General features: G+C 41.1%; 1 protein-coding gene across 3 annotated transcripts in view; it reads left to right on the forward strand.

Annotated features, from left to right (window-relative positions):
• Window positions 1-9040, forward strand: part of SLC39A12 (solute carrier family 39 member 12) — an 83668-nt gene extending 74628 nt beyond the window's left edge. For all 3 annotated transcript variants that reach the window (XM_042948369.1, XM_042948370.1, XM_042948372.1), the window contains one exon: window positions 8912-9040. In XM_042948369.1, the coding sequence (XP_042804303.1) occupies window positions 8912-9040 (129 nt within the window). The remainder of the gene's footprint in view (window positions 1-8911) is intronic.
• The last annotated feature ends 15060 nt before the right edge of the window (window positions 9041-24100 follow it).

Here is a 24100-nt window from a genome sequence, read left to right on the forward strand (position 1 = left end):
CCCTCTTTTTTTTTTTTTTTGGTGTATTTAGTCTATTGACATTTAGAGTGAATATTGATATAGTTGGATTAAAATCTACCGTATTTGTTACTGTTTTCTAATTGTTGCCTTTTGTTCTCTATGGCTACCTTTTTTTGCCTTCCACACCTTTTCTGTCTTGTGATTTTAATTGAGCGTTTTATATAATTCCACTTGACTCATTTGTTAGCACATGAATTATACTTCTTTTTTGAGTATTTTAAGTGGTTACTCTAGAGTTTTCAGTGTACATTTACAAGTCATCCAACTCCTCTTTCAAATAACCCTGCTCCATGGATAATAAAAGTAGCTTGTAATAAGAAAATATTCCTAATCCATCCTTCCCGTCCGTTGCATCATTTCTGTCAATTATTTCAATATTACATAAGCATACATACATAGGCACCACAAGCATACAGAATGGAATACATTGTTGCTATTATTTTGAAGAAACCATTATCTGTTGGATCAATTAGAACTTTAAAACCTAAAAGTTTTCATTTTGCTTTCACTTATTCACTTTCTGATACTCTTCCTTTCTTGTGTAGATCCCTGTTTCTGACCTTTATCATTTTCCTATCTCCAAAGAACTTCAATTAACATTTTTTTACTGGCAACAGATTTACTCAAGTTTTGTTTGTCTGATAAAGTCTTATTTTCCTTTCTCTCTTTTTGTTTTCTAAGTTTATTTATTTTGAGAGAGAGAGAGAGTGAGCATGAGTGGGGTGGGGGTAGAGAGGGAGAGAAAATTCCAAGCAGGCTCTGTACTGTCAGCACAGGGCCCAACGCGGGGCTAAAACTCACGAATTGTATAATCATGACCTGAGCCGAGATGAGGAGTTGGATATTTAACTGACTGAGCCACCCAGGCGCTCCCTCCTTTCACTCTTGGAAAAGTTTGGAGGTGCAGAATTCTAACTTGGTGATTTTCTCTCTCAACACTTTAAACATTTTCTCTCACTCTTTTTTTTTTTTTCTTGCATAGTTTCAGAGGAGAATTCAGATATAATTCTGTCCTTGCTCCTCTCTATATAAGTTTTTTGTTTGGGTTTTGGTTTTGGTTTTGGTTGCTTGCTTGTTTTTGTTTTTGTTTTTTACTCTGCCATCTTTTAAGGTTTTTTTCTTACCTTTGTTTTTCTAAAGTCTGAAAATGATATGCCTACGTGAAGGGTGTTTTGTTTTTGTTTGCTTGTTGTTGGTTGGTTGGTTTTGTTTTGTTTTGTTTTGTTGGCACATTTCCGCTTGCTATTCTCTGAGCTTCTTTGGAGCTGGGATTTGGTACCTGATATTTTTGGGGGGGAAATTCACAGCCATTATTGCTTCTAATATTGCTTCCATTCTCTCTCTCTCTCTCTTTTTTTTTTTTTTTTCTGATATTACCAATACACCTATATTACACGTTTTCTCTCATGATTTCGATATTATGTTTTGGGGTTTTGGGGTCTTTTTTCTCTCTGCTTTTCAATTTTGGAAGTTTCTATTGTCATAGCTTCAAACTCAGAGTTTTTCCTCAGCTATGTCCCGTACACTAATGAGCCCATCATTGTTCTTTTCTCTTGCAGTGTTTTTCATCTCTAACTTTTCTTTTTGATTCTTTTTTAGAAGAATCTCTCTGCTTATATTATCTATCTTTTATCATTTCCGTTGTCTACTTTTCCCATTAAGGCCCTTACCGTATGAGTCACAGTTTGTTTGTTTTTTTAATTCCTGGCCTGATTATGCCAACTTTCCTGCTGTATCTGACTCTGGTTCCGAAGGTTGTTCAGTCTCTTTAAACTGTGTTTTTTGCCTTCTAGTAATTCATGTTATTTTGGTTGAAAGCACGACCTGTTGTACTGGGTAAAAGGAATTGTGTGGTCAAGAGTCCTGTAGTAATATCGTGGTAAGGCATGGAGAGAAGGGGAGCCTTCCATAGTTCTTTGATTAGGTCTTGGTCTTGTGGGGAGCCTGTGCTTCCAGACTGTGAACTTCTTGCCTTCTTGCCTCCTCCCCCTTTAGGTGGAAGAAAATGTCTAGAGTGGGGTGAAGTTGAGGACTTCCCTTCCCTAGGCTCTGATAAAACTCCAGCAGGTTAGACTTTGATAAAATAGTTTCTCATAAGGGAAATCCTTGTTAAGATCAGAATCTCTAAAGGATTTCAAAATGGCTTCTTTATCTTCCTCCTGATAAAAGCACAAAGGGATTCCCCCCCCCCCCCCAATATTCACTTGAGAATTTGGTAGAGCTCCTGGCAGTAAAATCAACAAAAGTGTGGGGACCCTCTGAGACTTAGGGTCCCCCTAAATTTTTTAATTCTTAGGCTTGTCTACACTAAGCCTGTAATAATTTGTCAATTACAGGTTTGTGTGTTTCTTTTTCCCCACCTTGGCTTATTGGGTCCCACAAAAGTTTCTTCCTGTAGGTTTCTGCTCAGGTAAGTTGTGATTCTGTATATTCACTTGACTTTCTTTCCAATGTTTGGGTCAGTCATTGGACCTCACTTTTCTGTCATATCTGAGAACAGTTGTTGATTTTCAGTTTGTTCATCTTTTTTACCAAAAAAAAAAAAAAAAAGGCCAAAACATGACTTTCACTAACAAAGTTCCATCTTGTTCTCAGATGTGGGTCTTCTGCAAAGACACAATTAAGTTCTTTAAAAATGTGACAAGTGCTCCTGGGTGGCTCAGTTGGTTAAGTGTCTGACTCTTGATTTCAACTCAGGTCTTGATCTCACAGTTCCTGGGATCCAGCCCCATGTTGGGTTCTGTGCAGACAGCGCAGAGCCTGCTTGGGATTCTCTCTCTTTCCCTCTCTCTCTGCCCCTCCCCCGTTCACACTCACTTGCTGTCTCCCTGTGTCAAAATAAATAAACTTAAAAAAATAAAAATAATAAAAATGTGACAATTAGAACAACCTATGGAGTGTGTGCCCCTAGTGAGAGTAAGTATTACTAGGATAGCCTACAAAATACGTTTCTGAGGTTTTGTCTCTCATCATATTTCTTAGGAACGAGAGTGGCTCCTTTTAGCAAATGCAAATGCATACCTAACTCCATGTGCATAATGAATGGGTTTTAGGGTCCTTCTGAAAAGAAGATGGTGTAAGTCAGTTATCAAGAGAGCCTCATGAATGGAGAAGCAAATTATTTCTCTTGAAAGTTAATAATGTCAAAAGCTACGTATTCCTGAGAGAGGAAAAACATTTAAATTACAATTTCACCTTCATAAGAAACATCACCAAGTGTCTTCAATTCAGTGAATGTTGAGGGGCGCCTGGGTGGCTCAGTCAGGTAAGCATCTGACTTTTGATTTCAGCTCAGGTCATGATCTCATGGTTTGTGGGTTCGAGCCCCATGTTGGGCTCTGTAGTGACACTGCAGAGCCTGCTTGGGATTCCTTCCCCCTATCTCTCTGCCCTTCTCCTTCTCACACTCTCTGTCTCACTCTCAAAATAAATAAATAAATAAATAAACTTTTTAAAAAATAAGTGAGGGGCACCCGAATGGCTCAGTTGGTTAAACGCCTGACTTCGCCTCAGATCATGATCTCATGGTTTGTGAGTTTGAGCCCCCCGTCGGGCTCTGTGCTAACAGCTCAGAGCCTGGATGGAGCCTGCTTTGGATTCTGTGTCTCCCTCTCTCTGCCCCTTCCCCTCTCATGCTCTGCCTCTTTCTCTCTCAAAAATGAATAAACATTAAAAAAAATTTTTTTAAATAAGTGAATGTTGAATATTTATATTTAAATTATAAATTTTTAATAACGAAAGGACTTTGATTTTTCGGTGTTTTGTAGAAGCATTGGATGCTGAACTTTCTTTTTCGGTACACACATTTGTGATCTGTACTGAAAGTAAATGTTGAAATATGTAGCGATAGATCTTTAATACCCACAAGAAACCAGTTTCAGATTACAGATAGAAGTAGACAGAGAAGGCTTTGCACAGCAAGATTCTGCAGCTTTGATGTGTAAGGAGAGACAAAAAATCTTAGTTCTAGAGAATGTTTTATAGATCGTCCTCCTTTGTGATAAGTCCTCCCTAGTATATAATTATTACAAGGCACATGACATTAGAATTTATCCACTTTCTTTCCTCACGTGTTCTAACATTCTCCGTGAGCATTCCCTTTAAAAAGTTAAGACTATGAATACAGTTATGGAGACTGACTCAAGTATAAATCATGTGCTTCATATCACTTTCTAAATGTCCAGAAATTCTAATCAGAGGTTTGGTTGACATACCTACATCTCAGTTAGTTAATAGAAATATAGGGACCATATCTACAGATAGGTCAGTCACCATGTAGACTTGGTCCATCTAGGGAATTGGTCTCCAGTGTCTGATTCAAATTTGAAAAAAAAAAAAAAAAAGCATGTTAAAAGGCTTTTAGGTAAAGATTTTCTTTTTCTTTTTCTTTTTCTTTTTTGCCAGAACATTACAATTCCTTGGCTGTCATATTTTGGCATCCACTGATTTGAGTTGGGGAATTTGCTAAACATGGAGGTAAAAAAGAAAGTTGCTTTCTGCTTCAAGATTTCCAAATTTCTGGCAGCAATCTAAAAAACATATCTCTTAGCTCTATCTCCGGGCAAAAGTGTTTTGCTAGCATTTCTCTTTTTTCCTGACCTTTTACTTCATTGTTAACATACTCTATCCATCATTTCACCCCCTCTAGTCTTAGGATATAATCAGGATCTGTAAAATTATTCAATAAGGGAATCTAATTGCCCTAGAGGAAAAAGGGACTTTTCTCTCTTGAAATCCAGGGGAAAATGGGTAGCACTAAAACTCATGTCAGGAATTTTTTAAAAAGAAAAAAACAAAATATATACTCTTAAAAATGAATGCATATATATCTTTATGTCCCTTCAAAATTTACTGACTGAAATGATAACAAAAATGTGGGTAAGTTCAAAGAAAGTGAAATGTTGTAATCAGACACGATTGGGATTTGGCATTTTACATTTGTGTCTTTTGGAAAGACTTTTTGTGAGACTCTCTGGTATTTTGGTGCATATCCAAGAGATATTACAATTTATATATTCATCCATAATCATCCCAAAAAAAGCCAAGTATTTTCTCAAAAGCAAGCTTAGCTTGATTTTCTTACCAATATCCACTTACATGCGAACGTGCAAAGCTCAGATAGATCATCCAAATCAAGATGATCCGTATCAAGACGAGAATCTCCTTAAACTTTTTTTAAATGTTGATTTTCATTGTTTGTCCATTTCTATAGGCTTACAAGGTTAGTCTTTTTTTTTTTAATGTTTATTTATTTTTGAGAGAGAGACAGAGAGAGAGAGAGAGAGAGAGCTAGAGCAAGAGAAGGGCAGAGAGAGAGGGAGACACAAATTCTGAAGTAGGCCCCAGGCTCTGAGTTGTCAACACAGATCTTGATGTAGGGCTGGAACTCGTGAACTGTGAGATCATGACCTGAGCTGAAGTCAGACACTTAGCTGACTGAGCCACCCAGGCGCCCCGACTCTGTGATATCTTGCCATCCATCTAGATGGGTGTGCCTTCTAGCAGCTCATCGTTCCCTTGAAGTCTTTCAGGATGCTCTGGCTACAGGTCTCATGCAGCACTTACTTTCATTTACATCCACTTTATCATGCCCTTTCTTATATCCTGCACCCCATTTACTCCTCATAATCCTGCGAGAGCTAAATTATTAACTCCTTTTGGTTCTGAGGAAACCATGGCTCGAGGAGGATAATGACTTACTCAAAGTCACATGAATGTGATGTCAGAACTAGGACAAGAAGCCCGCTCATCTCATTACTGTAGTAGACAGAGGATTGTACACTGTAACAACTCCGTCTTTGGCCCTCCGTCTTGTTTGTGTTTGCCCCGTGTACTCTCTTGGGGCTATGTGTTCCAGGCCCCTTGGAGATCAATATACGTGCCTCAGAAATGTCCACCAAGGTCGGGATGGCAGGAAGCTTGCTTTGGCTTCCCATGAGTCGGTTAGAGATAACATGCTCACTCCCCTTTCTGAATGCACAGGGGAATATTCTTTGGGCATATTCTATGGATTTTCAAAATGTCATCTTAAGTTGCAAAACTTCCCAGAAGACATTGAGTTCATGTGAACGGTGGCTCCTGGAGCTGTAAAATCCTCCTGATGTTTTCTTGTGGACAATGCCATGTGCATACTCAGAATAAAGGATTCTTGGTTTTCTTCCTGGGAATGGGGCCACTGACAGAGTCTGGAAGCTCTTATAAACACATTTATTCAATTCTATCGTGTGTCACACACTACAAGCAAACAGCCGGTCTACAAACAGGCTAGTGAGGAAAACAATAGATCAAACAATCGTTTTTAAAAATTGTGGCATTTCTTTGGATTGAGTCATGACAGAAACTGATTGAGATTTTGCGGGAAGTCCCAGGACCCTCATTTAATTTCTGTGTTTTTGTATCTACGAGTTTTTGGCTATTAAATCTACCTAATCAAGACCTACTTCTTTCCATCGAAAGATCCTGACTAGAAGTTTGAGGCAAAGATGAAAATTAGAAAATGAGCTTTCTCAATTGTAGGTTAAGACACTGGTGGTTTGAAAATAAATCTCAAGTTCTATCTTTTGAACCAGAACCATTTTCGTCACCTTGCTTTCTGTCTTGCCTGAAGTAGTTTTCTCAACAAGTCATTGAAAACAGCATGATTGTTCAGCAAATCATTCACATTTTATGGGCATTTACCAAGAAAATCTTTTTAGAAATCACTTCTACTTCATCAGAGATGAACAATCAGGTAGTGCTGGACACAGTGGACGTAAGATGAGCTGTAAATTCATCCACATCTTGTAAATGAACATTAATTACCTTGCTTGAAAAACAGGGAGGAGAGGGAACTACACAATATCTCAATACCTTAGTGTATTTGGAAATAAGGCCGGTCAGAGCTTCAGCCTTTATGTTACCAGGGATGGCATAATTAATTGTGTCACCAAGATGGTCTGAAACATAAATTATTGAGACAGAAGGGAACTGGTGGCCCATGTTGTCTGGCCTTGGAGTCAACTCTTGGAAATTGCTTACAAACTATTGAGAATCAGATGTATGGGGTGACTCTGATGCATGTATCTTGTTAATTCCTCCAGATTACCATAAATTGTTGGCTCTTTGGGAATATTCTATGGATTTTCAAATTTCATTTTGAGTTTATAATAGATAATGAACCAAATAGTATTACTCTCAAGTAGTATCATTAACCTGATGTTTAACCATGGCGGAGACAAACCAATAGGACACATAATTTCTTTAAGGTCATCCACCCAGGACAGCATTTCTGGATCCTACTTTGCCTTCTAGTCCACTGCTCCATGTTAGGGTGTAAGATAGCAGGACACAATAATCCTAATCTTCATTCTGTCCATTAATCTAATTTTAAAAGGGAGAAATATCCATCTCAAGCATACCGAAATAGAACATTCCAGATGCTCTTGTACAGGCCTGAAAAAAACATGTCAAGGTAAAAAAAAAAAAAAAAAAAAAAGTATATCAACCTGTTTTCTCTTGCCGTAAATCTAAAACCCTTGCACATTTTATATGTTTTATCTTTTTCTTGCTGTAAATAACCCAGTTTTCAACCAGATGTGATTTTTACTCCTCAGGGAAATTTGACAACATCTGGAGACATTTTTGGTTGTCCCAACTGGGGTCAGAGGTACAGCTGACATATGTCAGGCAGAAGTCAGGGATGCTGCTAAGCGTCCTACAACCCCCGTAACAAAGAATTATCCAACCCAAAACGTCAACAATGGCATGGGTGAGTTAAGTCTCCCCTCCAGGCTGACCTAATTTTCTAGGTTTCTAGGGAGTAGGTATTAAGCATTTTGTAACTGCTTTGGGAATTTGAAAGGTTATTAGGTTCTGAAAGCCTGTTTTCTAATAGAAATGACTATGTCATACGAGAGATCTCCGCTCACCTTCCCGGGGTGAGGGATTTGAAAGAATGTGAGACAAAAACACATCACAGGGAGGACAGATACGGCACAGGGAATATAGTCCACGGTGTAAGAGCGTTGTAAGGTGACAGATGACAGCTACACTTGTGGCCAGCATAGCATCCGGTATAGAGGTGGTAAGTCACTAGGTGGTACACTCAAAACTAATGTAACGTTGTGTGTCGACTGTACTTCAATTAAAAAAAAAAAGAAACCAGAAGAGACCCTTCAAAACTGAGAACACACTGAGGGTTGATGGGGGATGGGAGGAAGGGGAGGGTGGGTGATGGGCATCGAGGAGGGCACCTGTTGGGATGAGCACTGGGTGTTGTATGGTAACCAATTCGACAATGTTTCATATTAAAAAAAATAATAAAGGCCAAGTGAAAAAAAAAAAAAAAGAAAGAAAAAATACTACCTTGAGGTGCTGTTCCTAGATTCTCCCAGGAACATTTTGCTCTCAATGGTGTTAAAGCCATTTCACAAACAAAACCCGTCACTCGCCTCTAGGAGAGTAAAATGTAGCTTTAGGGCCTGATTCCTTTATTGTTCTGAAGGTCAGAAAGACCTTGAAGATCTCTTTGAAAGGAAACAAATATGTGCTTTGTAACAACCAGTAAGTTTAATGGCTCCATAAACCTAACAGAACAGTCAAAAGTAATACTTTTCATCTATTGTCTACTTTACAGTAAACAAAAATAAGAAGGATTGCGCTTGGTTTCAGTTGATAACTCTGTCATTTTAAGACTTCTGGCAACACTAGGATTCTTCTAACCGCAATCAAATGACTTAATTTATCTTACATTTTCAAATTTTGGTTGGGAGTAGGTATTAAGCATTTTGTAACTGCTTTGGGAATTTGAAAGGTTATTAGGTTCTGAATAACAGTCTCATGTTTTCCCACCAAACTTTTCCCAGCAGTGAATATATCTGGATCTTATTCTGGTTTTTTATTCTTTTTTTAGCTTCCTGAAATGACTCATGTTCAAACACGGCGACCCTGGTTGATGTTTCTCCTGCAGAACTTTGGATTGACCCTAGGTTGGCTTTCTCTCTTACTGTTGGCTATATATGAACAAAATATTAAAATATAAGTTAAGAGTCTCACACTTCTTCAAAAAACGAATTTATATGGCCTCCTTTTGTTTCTTTTGTCGTACTCTATATAGTGATTGTAAATTAATTATTGTTATCTTAGACAAAGTATGTGTCTTTTAGTTCATTAAGTTATTAATTTTATAAGGCACTTTTGTTTTAGGATACAAAGATCACGTTGCCCTCAATTGAAATTCTGGTTTTAGTCCCCAGCACCATGATAGAACTCGTATCTTTTTTAGTAATTAGGAAATTCTAAATTAATTCTGGGAAACTTTCAAACAATATTGTTTTGCTAATAAAGAACGTTTGTTTGTAGTATTTGAAGTGGACAGACGCCTGTTGGGATAAATTGGCTGCAGCTTCTGTGATATCAATAATATTTTTCTGCTTGTAAGATGACAAACCCCAAGGAAACTAAATGACAGACAAATGTAATAAAGCCTAGTGTTAATGTGGTGATTTGTATTACCTTCTGTTTCTGAGTGTCAGATTCTGAACCAACTCTTGCAAAACCAATATAGTATAGTTCTAGAAACCTTGCCCACTGGCTCATAAGTGATGTTACATCAGCAAACTCAGGAAGCCTAGAGGATAATACATGAACATTCTATCTAATCACTAAATGAAACCTGTTTTAGGTAAGGAGAACTGGAAACAAAAAGGGAAGTTCAAAAAAATGTTTTAAATAACAAAAGCTTAAGTCAGGCCGTAGATCAATGCATAAACTGTCACAGGGGAGGGGCAGAGAGAGAAGCAGACACAGAATCAGAAGCAGGCTCCAGGCTCCAAGCTGTCAGCACAGAGCCCGACGCAGGGCTCAAACCCACAAACCCTGAGATCACGACCTGAGCCGAAGTCGGACGCTCAACTGACTGAGCCACCCAGGCGCCCCTACACTGTCACAGTTTTAACAGATTGTGCTTATGGATATAATATTACTGACAATGTGATATAGTTTATATTTTTGGGAGGAAATCTAAACATGATTCCAGTAGGTAAGTTCATGAAATGTGCAAACAACGTTACTGACAACCTAGCCAATTTATTAAAATAGAAAATAACCCCGGCTTTAGTTATTTTTCTTGGAAAATAGAGGCCTAATATTTTTCTTATTTTTTTAATGATATATCTTGACAAGGGAAAAGGCCCATTTGACTGCCAAAAAGACTCGTAGCAACCAATCCAATCCGTCTCTCCTGCCTTTCTTACCGGTAAATAGATATTCTGCCTTGTCCCACCCAAACTCGATCTTTTTCTACCACCTTTATTTGACTTCAAAGTGAGGCGGGTTTCTTCTTCAGTTGTCCCTAGAGCCTGATTTCAGGGGGCCTCATGACAAAGTACAGCAGTTCACAAATGGTGGCATCCAGTAAGAATGAGGAGGGAACATAAGGCAAGCTGATAGGCCGCAAACATCCACACCCCCCCTCCCCAAGCAGGTGGGATGTGTGATACTCCTTGGGCACTCCTGGCTGCCCAAGAACAAAGGAAAGGGGGAAAAACAAATGGTTAACTGATAGAGATCATTGTCCTGCAGGATCTAAGCCTCCATCACCCCTCCATAGTGATATGGGGAACAAAGGCAGAAGGAAATGGCAGATAGAACTAAATTGCCTTCTAACCTGCAGCCCATTGACAAATACTTGGTGTTCCTCCAGGAACCCTCTGTGTCTGAATGCTAATGCTTTGCTAAAGGGAAAAACAACCCTAGCTTGACAATAGCTAGGCCTCCAGTATCCCTTGAGTCTTCCTTAGCATATGAAAATCTCACTGGAAACTTCCCCTGGATTCACCCCCCCCCCCCCCACTCCATAGTATATAACCAGCGTCTCTTCATGGACTTGGGGCAGCTCTTCCTGCCCACGGGTCCTGTCCCCGTGCTTTAATAAAATCATCTTTTTGCACCAAAGACGACTTCAAGAATTCTTTTCTGGCCGTCGGCTCCGGACCCCGTGAACCCCGCTGTCACCCCAAAAAGCCTCATCAGGATCAACCAGGGGACTTCCTAAAACACAGACTGTTCCTCCCCATCCCGAGAGTTTCTGATTCTGTGAGCCTGGGTAGGGTTTGAGACTTTGATTTTGAACGGCTTCCAGGTGATCGTGATGCTGCTCGTTGAGGCACTCCTGGAGCTCCGCCGGCTCGGTAGAAGTCAGCCACAGCTGGCTTCGGGAAAGAGCAGGCACACAGCCCCGCTGCCCAAGGGCTGTGTGATTCCCGTTAAGTTGATTAACCACTCTGTAAACCTCACACTAGGCCAGCGTTCCCAGGTTGAAACTCCTTTCCCTTTGCCTCCTGGTCTCGGAGCAGAGGATCAGTTACAGGAGTTACTGGATGAGGAGTCCACAGACCTGCACTTGTACTCATAGTCGCCTTAAAGGTAAGCAGCCGCGACACCTAGAGCTTTGCCCTTCTTTTGTTAAAAAAGACACTCGTTTGTAGCCGAACAAAACCACCTTTGTGGTCAACACGGTGTGGAGGCTGTGTGCTAGAAGCACCTGGTGCCATTTGCGTTTTGGTCTCTATGACCCAAGTTCTGATTTTTGACATGGAGCCTGAGTTTGTGCCAATTTAATTGGGAAAGTTCTGCTGGGTAAATTATTTCAAGCTCAAGTCTAGCGCAGTTTGGGGCTAGCTAAATTACAATTTGGGGGGTGAGCGACTCACAGCGTAACGTTCCAGGGAGAGTGAATTGAATTTGACCTCTGGGATGAGTTTGTGGGTACGGTGCAGAGGGGCTGGAGTGATTGGAAGGACGTTCTCGGTGAACGTTTTGCAAGCCTGTAGCTAGTGCCCTGATGGTAAACAGAGTCCTGGCCATCAGAGGTCATCTGTAGGATGTCACCCTAAGGATACGGGGGTAATGACTTCTGAGGGGCACCTTTCTGGGCTCAGCACTCCTTCCTTCTGCTCCCTGAGCTGGCTCTTTGCTAATCTACTGAGCAACCCCGTAGCCCGCGAGGGACCTCCAGCCACAAGCAATCTTAGAATTGCCAGCAATTCCCTTTTCCTCAAAACTGAGGGGTAATGATAAAAATATTAGGACAACTCTTCGCCTTCTAAATATGGGCAGAGTCTCAATTTGGGATGGCTGCACATCATCATCCCGTGAAGTTATCTAAATTCACGTGTTCCTGAAATTCGGGGTAAATGGCGTTTTCCTGAGGTCAGATTTCTCAATAACCGTAGAGTCTTTCTGTTTACTGGGCCTAAATTTAGGATTCCGCTGTATTTCTACTTGGTGATTGATTTCTTTTGTCATCACTGAGCTAGAAATGGTCCAAGAGAAAAATAAAAGAGCAACTCACACAGAAATCTTATGTGAACAGACATCTTTATGGAAGACGTCACCATGTCGCTGTGATGCCAAGTGCTGGGCCTGGGGAGATGGTTCCCGTACTGCGTGCTTCAGGGCGAGAGGGTTCTGCGTGTGTGCTCATGCGTTATGGCCAATACCACTCTGCCCAGAACCCAGACTCTGGAGGTGAGACTGTGCCTCTTGCTGAAAGACGTACCCGTCAGGACGCTGCATTTTTACACTTCCTTTCTCCTTCAGAGCTGAGGGGAAGGGTCCTACCATTTGGCTGCTAATCGCTAGGGTACACGGGATTAATCAGATGGGGGGTTTTGTGTGATCATTAAAAAAATCAGGCTGTTTTGAAACTGGAATCTTGGTTCAGAGACCAATGCTGCCACTCAATAGTCTTGCAACTTGTTTAAACACCTATTTTCTTCTCATGTAAAATAAGGCTAAAAAGGGAACCTCACTCCTAGGATTGTGGTGAGGTCCTTAGGAGACTCTTACTGCTCATGAGGCCCTTAGCTCAGTGCCTGCAGAATGGAAATGGATCCATAAAGAGGAATTTATCATCGGTACCCGCTTGGTCGTCGGTTCTGTGGTTTACCTCCCAGGGCCGTGCTTTGGGTCAAGGAAATGTTTTGTCTTGGTGGAGAATGGAGAGCAAGGCTTTTTATGTAATCCTCTTGTGACACCTCCAAGCCAGCCCCCACCGGTCCTTCAAAGCTGCCTTTCACCTTTACTCACTTCTGGAGCCAGAGAGATGGGGGTCCCCTCTGGTGGACCCTACTCTGCCCATCTCCCTGGGAAGCCTTCAGCCATCATGATTGCCCTCAGTGTGAGCCCCGCCGCCCCCCCCCCCTTTCTCTTTCTCTCTCATAATAAATGAAAACCTATTACCTTCTACTCCACTCACACTTCTAAGGCTGTGGAGGTTCAATGATGGAGCCTGACGGAGAGAAACCTGAGGCCACGGCTATTGTCACAACTTGATTTCAACTTGGGGAGACAAAAAGTAGTTCCACCAATTGCCCCTGTTACCATGCACCTGCTGAGGGACTGAAACCAGGTCTGAAAAGAGTCCAGCCCCATCAGGGTGAGCGGAGCCTCTGCCTGCTGGAGGCCTGGCCTGTCTAAACAGCCAGATGCCCTCTGGCTGGCAGCACACACAGCCCGCGCTGGACCCCGAGGTCACCATGGATGGTGGCACTCTACCTCACCCAGGCGCTGCACCTCCCCCTAGTGCCGTAGCTCCCCTCGCTGTGGCGCGATGAGCCCCACATGCTCACACTTTTACTTACGGAGGCAACTCTCAAAACCCAACGGAAATTGTAGGGAGTTTGAGAAGCTAACGAGGCTTTCCCAAATCCAGAGTGATCTTACCCCACACCCATTGCTTCTTTGAAGGGCCTACCTATGAAATGCGTTTGCTCAACTGACTGTACCCACCCCGCCCTGCCCCTGCCTCCATGTCCAAATCTCAGCGGCAGATATTTGTCGCGTGGACCTTCCCCCTGCACATTCCGTGACACCCCACCCCCGATGCACACACCCCTTAACCCTTTTCGCAAAGACTTTTGTTTCTCAGAAGCTTCCCTTTCATTTATATAACTAACTCCCTCCACCTCCCTAGTCATACTGAACAACATCAAAAAGGTCTTCCTCGGGGAGGCTGGTTTGGCTCAGTCAGTTGAGCATCTGACTCTTGGTTTAGGTTCAGGTCATGATCTCAAGGTTTTGCGAGTTTGAGCTCCGCACTTCTCTCTCGCTCCCTCTCTCGCTGTCCCGCCCCCACTCGTACTATCTCTGTCTCTCGCAAAATAAATAACTAAACTTTAAAAAATTTCTAAAAAATGATCTTGCTCTTCCCCCGCCCACAGAGAGGGATGCTTGGTCCAGCCATAACCCACCTGGGCTCCCACCGATTCCCATTCCCTCCAAATTTTGGCAAGTACCTAGGACTTGTGTTTTCTGGGTTAGGTTGTCTCATGGTCTCAGTAATTCCCTTAAATAACAAGTTATTTATTACTTAAATAACAAGTAATTCCCTTAAGTAACAAGTAATTCCCTTAAATAACAATACTCAGCCTCCTGCAGCGCATAAGGCTAGTGCTGGAACCCCAGTCAGACACTTAACTCTGATCTTAGCGTAGTGTCATAATAGCGAACATTTTTATAGCATTTACGGTGTGCCAGATGCTGTGACAAGTGCTTTATGAGAGTCATTTAATTCCCTTAAGGAGCCTGAGAATGTAGGCCTAATACTATTTTCACGTGCCCTTTTACAGATGAAGAAACTGAGGCCCAGAGAGGTCAGTTAAACTTGCCCAACGTTAGAGAGCTAAGGCAGGCTGGCTCCAGAATCAGTGATCTTAATCCCTATATCACACAGCGTCTGTAGAGGGGAAACTGAAGTTTGGAGAGTCTGAATGATCACTTGAATTCTCGTCCCTGTGAAGGTGTTGACGTAGGACTTAATTTAGATCTCTGACTGTAGTCCAGCCATCTTAACAAATATCTCCATTCACCCCTGGTCCTGCCCAATCAATATCTCAGTCCTTTGAGGTTGCTTTTACTACCCAAGTCATGTTGAAATCCGTGAGGATTTGGAGTCTAAGCAAGTTTTTTTTTTAAATTGAGATATAACTGAATATAACAACATTATATTTCAGATATGCAACATCATGTCTCGATGTTTGTATGTATTGTGAAATGTTTACCACAATAAATCTAGTTAACATTTGTCACCACAAAGAGTAACACATTTCTTTTCTTGTGATGAGAACTTTTAAGATCTATTCTCAAAAACTTTCAAATACACAACACAGTATTTACATTTTTTTAATGTTTTTATTTATTTTTGAGAGAGAGAGAGAGAGAGAGAGACAGAGAGAGGAAGACACAGAATCTGAAGCAGGCTCCAGGCTCTGAGCTGTCAGCACAGAACCCAATGTGGGGCTCGAACTCATGAACTGTGAGATCATGACCTGAGTCAGCCAAAGTTGGACAGTTAACTGAGCCACCCAGGCACCCCTACACAACACAGTATTGTTGACTATTGTCACCATGCTGTGCTTTACATCCCATGACTTAATTATTTTATAACCAGAAGTTTGTATCTTTTGACTACCTCCCTGCATTTCTCCCACCCCCATCCCCTGCTTCTGGCAACCACCAATCTGTTCTCTGGGTCTATATGTTTGGTTTGGGTTTTGTTTTTTTTTTTTTTTTCAAGATTCCAGTTATCCGTGAGATCATACAGTATTTACGTTTTTCCGTCTGACTTATTTCCCTTAGCTTAATGTCCTTAAGATCCATCCATGTTGTCACAAATGGCAGGATTTCCTCCTATTTATGGCTGTATAATATTCCATTACACACACACACACACACACACACACACACACACACATATATATGTGTGCGTTTTCCTTGACTGTGAATGATCCTGAGCACCTTTTCATATACGTATTGGCCATTTGGATGTCTTATTTGGAACAATGTCTATTCAGGTCTTCTGCCCACTATTTAATTGGACTTCTTGTGGGTTTTGTTTGTTTGTTTGTTTTGCCATTGAGTTGTATGAATTCTCAACATATTTGGGGTGTTAAATCAGATATCTAATTTGCAAGTGTCTTCTCCCATTTGGGAGGCTCCTTTTTCGTTTTGCCGATGGTTTCCGTCGCCGTGCAGAGCTTTTTTACCTGTGCTTTGGGTGTCTAATCTAAAAAGTATCACCAAGACTGGTGTCAAGGAGCTTACCACCTATGTTTTCTTCTAAAAGTTTGATGATTTCGGGTCTTAAGTTCAAGTCGTTAATCCATTTGAAGTTGATTTTTGTGTATGGTATAGGACAGTGGTCTGGTTTCATTCTTCTACATGTAGCCATCCACTCTTCTCAACATTATTGATTGAAGAGACTCTTTTCCCCATTGTGTATTCTTGTCTTCTGTGTCATAAGTTAATTGATCATGCACATATGGGTGTATTTCTGGCCTTCTGTTTTGTTCTTCTGATCTATGTATCTGTTTTTATGCCAGGACTATACTGCTTCTTTTTCTTCCAAGATTTTAGCTAAATTCAAGTTAGTTGATGTATAGTGTAATGATTTCAGGAGTAGAATTTAGTGATTTGTCACTTACATATAACACCCAGTGCCCATCCCAGCAAGTGCCCTCCTTAATGCCCATCACCCATTTAGTCCATTCCTCCTCCCCCCCACTTCCCCTTCTGCAATCTTCAGTTTGTTCTCTGTATTTAAGAGTCTCTTGTGGGGGCACCTGGGTGGCTCAGTTGGTTGAGCAACCGACTGCAGCTCAGGTCATGATTTCACGGTTTGTGGGTTTGAGCCCCGCATCAGGCTCTGTGCTGACAGCTCAGAGCCTGGAGCCTGCTTCAGATTCTTTGTCTCCCTCTCTCTCTCTACCCCTCCCCCACAGATACTCGGTCTCTCTGTTAAAAATAAGTAAACCTTAAAAAATGTTTAAAGAAAAGAGTCTATTATGGTTTGCCTCCCTCTATTTTTGTCTTATTTTATTTTTCCTTCCCTTCCCCTATGTTCATCTGTTTTATTTTATTTTTTTAATTTTTTAATGTTTTATTTAGTTTTGACTGAGAGAGAGAGACAGAGCATGAGCGGGGAAGGGGCAGAGAGAGAGGGAGACAGAATCTGAAGCAGGCTCCAGGCTCTGAGCTGTCAGCACAGAGCCTGATGCAGGGCTCGAACTCACAGACTGCAAGATCATGACCTGAGCCGAAGTCGGACACTCAACCGACTGAGTCACCCAGGCGCCCCTGTTTTGTTTCTTAAATTCCACATATGAGTTAAATCATATGGTATTTGTCTTTCTCTGACTGATTTATTTTGCTTAGAATAATACACTCTAGTTCCATCCACATCGTAGCAAATGGAAAGATTTCATTCTTTTTTATGGCTAAGTAATATTCCAGTGTGTGTGTGTGTGTGTGTGTGTGTGTGTGTGTGTGTACATACATACATCACATCTTTTTTATCCATTCATCAGTTGATGAATATTTGGGCTCTTTTCATAATTTGGCTATTGTTGATAGTGCTGCTATAGACTTTGGGGTGCATGTGCCCTTTTGAATCAGCATTTTTGTATCCTTTGGATAATTAACCTAGTGGTGCAATTGCTGGATCGTAGGGTAGTTCTATTTTTCACTTTTTGAGGAACCTCCGTACTGTTTTCCAGAGTAACTGCACCAGTTTGCATTTTGACCAACAGTTAGGTAAGAGGGTTCTCCTGTCTCTACATCCTCTCCAATATCTGTTGTTTCCTGAGTTGTTAATTTTAGCCATTCTGACAGGTGTGAGGTGTCACAATATCTTATTGTGGTTTTGATTTTTATTTCCCTGATGAGTGATGTTGAGCATTTTTTCATATGTCCATCAGGCAGTTATATGTCTTCTTTGGAGAAATGCCTGTTCATGTCTTCTGCCCATTTCTTCACTGGATTATTTGTTTTTTGGGTGTTGAGTGCAATAAGTTCTCTATGGATTTTGGATACTAGCCCTTTATCTGATATGTTGTTTGCAAATATCTTCTCCCATTTCATAAGATGCATTTTAGTTTTGTTGATTGTTTCTTTCACTGTACCGAAGCTTTTTATCTTGATGAAATACCAATAGTTCATTTTTGCTTTTGTTTCCCTTGCCTCTTGAGACATGTCTAGTAAGAAGTTGCTACAGCCAAGGTCAGAGAGGTTGTTGCCTGTGTTCTCCCCTAGGAATTTGATAGTTGCTGTCTCATGTTTAGGTCTGCCAGCACTATACTGTTTTGATTACTCTAGCTTTATAATACAGTTTGAAATCAAGGAGCATGATGCCTCCAGCTTCGTTCCTCTTCCTCATAATGGCTTTGGCTATTTGGGGTCTTTGTGGTTTCATAAAAATTTTAGGATTATTTGCTCTATTTCTGTGAAAAGTGCCATTGGGAATTTTCATGGGGAAATCACTGAACCTGTAGATTGCTTTGAGTAACATGGACATTTTAATAATATTAATTCTTTCAATCCATGAACATGGAATATCTTTCAACTTATTTGTGTCTTCAATTTCTTTCCTCAGTGTCTTACACTTTTCAGTGTACAGGCCTTTCACTCCCTTAGTTACATTTATTCCCAAGTATTTTATTCTTTTTAATGCAATTGTAAATGGATTATTTTCTTAGTTTATCTTTCTGATAGTTTGTTATAGTGTATAAAAATGCACCAATCTTTGTATATTGTGTTACTATATATTTCCCTATTCAGGTCTATTAATACTTGCTTTTTATAATTATGAGCTGCTATGTTGTGTGCCTAAATATTTATAATGTTATGTCCTCTTGTTGGACTGACCCCTTTTTCATTATAAAATGACCTTCTTTGTCTCTTGTCACAGTCCTTAAAGTCTGTTTTATCTGTTCTAAGTATAGCTATCCCAGTTTTCTTTTGGTTTCCATCTGCACAGAATCTCTTTTTCCATTACTTCACTTTCAGTCTGTGTGTGTCCTTCCTTCTGAAGTGAGTCTCTTGTTGGCAACATATAAATGGGAGTTCTTGTTTTTGCTCATTCAGCCGTCCTCTGTCATTTGATTGGAGCATTTAGTTCATTTACATTTAAAATAATTTTTGGGGTGTCTGAGTAGCTCAGTGAGTTAAGCATCCAACTCTTGGTTTCACCTCAGGTCATGATCTCACAGTTCATGAGTTCTGCCCTGCATTGGGATTCTCTCTCTGTCTCTCTCCTTCTCTGTCTGGCCTTCCCACTCTTTAAATGAATGAATGAATGAATGAATGAATGAATGAATAAATAAATATTGTAAGTATGTACTTATTTCCATTTTCTTAATTCTTTTCTGGCTGTTTTGTAATTCCTTTTTTTCTTTCTTCTCTTGCTCTCTTTGAGACCTGATGATTTTCTGTAGGGGTCTTGGATTCCTTATTCTTTCTCTTTTTTGTATCTACTATAGGTTTTTACTTTCTACTACTATGAGGCTTACATTAAAAAAAGAAACCCTTACATTTATAACAATATATTTTATGTTGCTAATAACTTAAGTGTGAATGTATCTGAACCTCTACATTTTTACATCCCCTCCCCACATGTTAGTTTTTTTAAATTTTTTAAATATTGTATTTTTGAGAGACAGAGAGAGAGAGACAGAGCAAGCATGAGTGGAGGAGGAGCAAAGAGAGAGGGAGAGAGAGGAAGACACAGAATCCGAAACAGGCTCCAGGCTCTGAGCTGTCAGCACAGAGCCTGAAGAGGGGCTCAAATACGTGAACCACGAGATCATGACCTGAGCCAAAGCTGGCGCTTAACTGATGAGCCACTCAGATACCCCTCCCCCATGTTTTATTTTTGATATCACAACTTACCTCTTTTTATCTCATGCATCCATTAACAAATTATTGCAGTTTTAGTCATTTTTACTACGTTTGTCTTTGACCTTCATATGCCTTTACAAATGATTAATCCATCACCTTTACATTAGATTATTCTAATTTTACTATATATTTACCTTTAACAGAGAAATTTATACTTTCACATGTTTTCCTTTCACTACTTAGCACCATTTTGCTTCAGCTTAAAGAAGTCCCTTGAACAGATTTTATAAGGCCTGTCAGGTGGTGACAAGTTTCTTTAGTTTTTATTGGTCTACAACTCTTTATCTGTCCTTCAATTCTGAATAACTATTTTGCCGGATAGCATATTCTTGTCAATTTTTTTTCTTTCAGCACTTTGAATATATCATGTCACTCCCTTCTGACTTACAAAATTTCTGCTGGAAAAATCTGCTGATAATATGGTAGGGATTCCCTTGTACACAAAAACTTATTTTTCCCTTGCTGCTTTGAAGATTTTCTCCTTGTCTTTGAATTTGACACTTTAATTATAGTGTGTCTTCGCATGGGTTTCTTTTGGTTTCTCTGGAATTCCTGAATCTGTATTTATGTGTCCCTCCCCACTTTAGGGAAATTTTCAGCCACTATCTCTTCAAATAAATTGTCCATTTTACCCTTCTCCTTCTTGAACCCCTATAATGCAGATGTTAGTGTGTTGGTTTGTTTGATGGTGTCCTATAAGTCTGTTAAGCTGTGTTCATTCTTTTTTCTTTCTGATGCTTTGATTGGATTAGTTCCGTTGTCCTGTATCTTGAGTTCACTGATCCTTTCTTCTGTTTCATCTAATGTGCTGTTGAAACTTTAGTGTATCTTTCAGTTCAAATACTATATTCTTCAGCTCTGTGACTTCTATTTGGTACTTTCTTATAGGTACATTTTTTGTTGAAATTCTCGGTTTGTTAATCTACTCTTCTCCTGAGCTCAGCGAGCATATTTATGGCCGTGATTTTGCACCCTTTTTCAGGTAGATCACTTATCTCTGTTGCCTTGAGGCCTTTTTCTGAGGTTTTATTTCATTCTTCCATTTGGAACATATTCCTCTATTTCTTCATTTTTCCTTGACTTGCCATGTTGGTTTCTATGCATTCGATGAAACAGTCCTCTCTCCCAGTCTTGAAGGAGTGGACTTGTGCAGGAGATGAAATAGGTTGTTCAGTCCTGCTGTAGCTCTTGGTCGTCTCTCAAACTTTTGTGGTTGTCCAAGGAGCCTTCTTTGCACTTCAGCGACTTCTAGCAGTTGAGGGTGTGCCGTCGTCTGTTACTGTCCCAAAGGGAAGGATGTCAATCAACACCTAGATTCAGGCTGATTAGAAGCTAGATCCTCAGGTAGTAACTTTTTAAATGTGTGAGTTTACATCTTTCAAAGGAAGAGTGGAAGGCAGGTGTTTCGGCTCCCTCAGCACTGAGCCCCCATGTGAGAACTCTTTTTTTTTTTTTTTCTGTCACCATCCCATTGAACCTTGAACACAAGCCACACTGGCCATCACAGTTAGGCTATTTAAAAAAAAATTTTTTTAATGTTTATTTATTTTTGAGAGAGAGAGAGACAGAGTGTGAGCAGGGGAGGGGCAGAGACAGAGGGAGACAGAATCCGAAGCAGGCTCCAGGCTCTGCGCTGTCAGCACAGAGCCCAGTGCGGGGCTCGAACTCACAGACTGGGAGATCGTGACCTGAGCCAAAGTTGGACGCTTAACCAACTGTGCCACCCAGGCGCCCCGATCACAGTTAGGCTATTGAAGGGTCTGTCCTCCGGGTGGCAGACACAAAAGCGGGGCTGCCAGATGTAAAAACTGGAGCTCCAGATTTGTACACGAGCTTCTCTCCGGGATATCCCAGCGTTCCGGAACGCAGCAGAGGGAGAACACGAAGATGGCACCCAGCCTCCAAGGTCTCTGAAGAAGATTCCTGTCAACCCTTATATGTGTGTATGTGTGTTAAGTTAGATGGCTGCCCCTCTGACCACAGCTCTAAAGACAACCTAATTCAAGACAACTTACACAGCAAGACCGGTTGCCTCAGCCTGTCGCCTCTCTGCCGTGCTCCGTGCACTGGAGCTGGTTAAGAAGTCTTTCTCTGTTTGCGACCGTCCTGTGGGACCTACCAGCATAAGACTCACTGGGCACCAGAGCCAGGCAATCTAGAGGTTTGCCCTGGGCAGCAGCTGCAAAAATCAGGGCGCCAGATAAATATAGAAGCTCCTTTCTGGGAGACACTGGTGCTAGAGTGAGACGGGGAGAACACTAAGGCGGTGCCTGCCAGCCTCTGTCTTTGAAGAGTATTTCACTAGGCCCCTAGCTGTGTGTTAAATTGGATGCCTGTCTCTCAGGCTGGTGCTTTTGAAAAAAAGCAAAGAGGTCTCTTTCACGAAAAGTCTGGGCACTTTTCATCCAGCCCTCTGCGCTGGGCCCTGGCATGGATGAGGCTCGATTTAAGAACTGTTTCTGAGCTCACTGTAGCCTGATGGGTCTAGGGGGGGCAAACCGTGTTGACTTTCAAAAATAGATGTTTTGGGGGGCTCATCTCTCAGGTAGAGGTCTTAAAGTTGGGATGCGGGATGTGGGCTTCAAATGCTTTATTCTTCAGGAAAAAGCTCAGGATTTTGAGTTCCTCTCGATTGTGGGTTGTCACGCTGGGGGTGAGGTTTTATGGTCAAATTTTGTCTCACCCTCTCCATCCCACCTCGATGTGGGTTTTTTCTCTTGCACCTGATATGGAAGCTCATATCACCTCAGCTCATGTGGGGGGCCCCCCCAGAGGAAATTACTCCTTAGTATCTATAGATTTATCTGTGGGAAGAGATAAGTTCCAGATCCTTCTACATCGCCATCTTGAACCAGAAGCTGTTTCTTTATCTTGCGATTTGGGGAATATAGCAAACAATTGCAAAATGTTAGATGTACAAGGTCACGTAATGCGTTTATTATGCATTAAAAAACTGGTCTCATTTGGAATTTTAAATGCATTTCCCTTTTTAAAAATGCAGAGGGAAATACCAGGCTATCAGGCCAACCTGGAAAATATAGATGCTCTTGTGGATGCTAAGTCACCCGGATCAACAGTCACAATACAAGAATAGGTGGGAATAGATGTCCAAAATTGCCTAAATCTTTTTTGTGTCCAAGAGAGATAGTATTCTACGATAGTTATTATGTGTGATGAAGCCAGGTAACAAGTACAGCACTGAAACCAACATTTGGAGAGAGTTCATGGAAGGAAGTTTTGCGTTCTTTAAAAAAAAAATGAAGTGAGGAAAGAGGACATATCGAGAATTATGCTTTAATAATAATGGTGATAGCTGTGACTTAATTGAATTTCTTTGTACAAGGCACTTATCGCCTTTCCTGTAATGCTTCTCTTGTCATTTAAGTCCCGTATGAGACCATTTTGGAGATGAGGGACTTGAGGCAGAAAGTTTAAGTAGCTTAACAAGGACACAGCACCTAAATGCAGAGCCACTGTGATTCCATGGCCTTGGGTCTTTCCCATCACACACATTGCCTCAGACAAGAATGACAAGAGCTCAAAAGGCGTCACTAGAAGTGATGTGCTCTGCAGGAATCCCCTTTTTGACACGTCTACCTCCAGCAATGGAACAAGCTGCTTGGGCATGAGGTGATTCCCCAGTTGGGCAAGGCTGTTATTAGGAGATATGGAGCTAGATGACCGCTAAGCGCCCCCCACCCAAGACTGGGAGCTGACAGCCGTTCAGAGGCATTTCGTTGGAGGGAATGGAGGCCGACAACCTATTTGTGCTGCAAAGACTCAAACTTCATACTCCATACAACTCCAGGAAGAGAAGCACTTTCCCATCTATTTCTGGAGCTCTTTTAGCTTTGCCAACTCTACCTGTGTGTTGTCTTTTCAAATATGCAGTTACTGTCATAGCCCTCAGCAAAAATGTTGAAGTCGACACTTTCCTTGTCTGTGTTTTCCGCCAGGCTTTTAGTTCTTCCAGGGTAAAACGCTCTCTCTCACTCATGTTTATACTCTTAGAACCTAGCATTTAAAAATTTGTTAAAATGAACCGTCTAAAAAACAAATCAGAGGACGTCATTCCCCTATTTGAAATATTTTGTTTCTCCCTATTGCCTTCAGGAAAACGTCCAAGTTACTTAACACAGAATAACTTAATAAATGTGTGATTTGTTCTGTTTTGACTTCTCCCATTGCATTTGCATTCCCTCTTTGTTTGTGTTTTACATTCCAACCAAATCAGACTGCTTGTGTATTTTCCTTGTACTGTTGCTGTGTCTCACCTCCATGTGTTTGCAAGGTGGTTCCCTCTATCTGGCAAGCCTTGGGCATGACTTCCTTGAGAAGTTCTTCCCTTGTTCTTCCGCCTAAGTCT

The sequence above is a fragment of the Panthera leo genome, chromosome B4, assembly GCF_018350215.1.
Source record: "Panthera leo isolate Ple1 chromosome B4, P.leo_Ple1_pat1.1, whole genome shotgun sequence".
NCBI classification, from domain to species: domain Eukaryota; kingdom Metazoa; phylum Chordata; class Mammalia; order Carnivora; family Felidae; genus Panthera; species Panthera leo.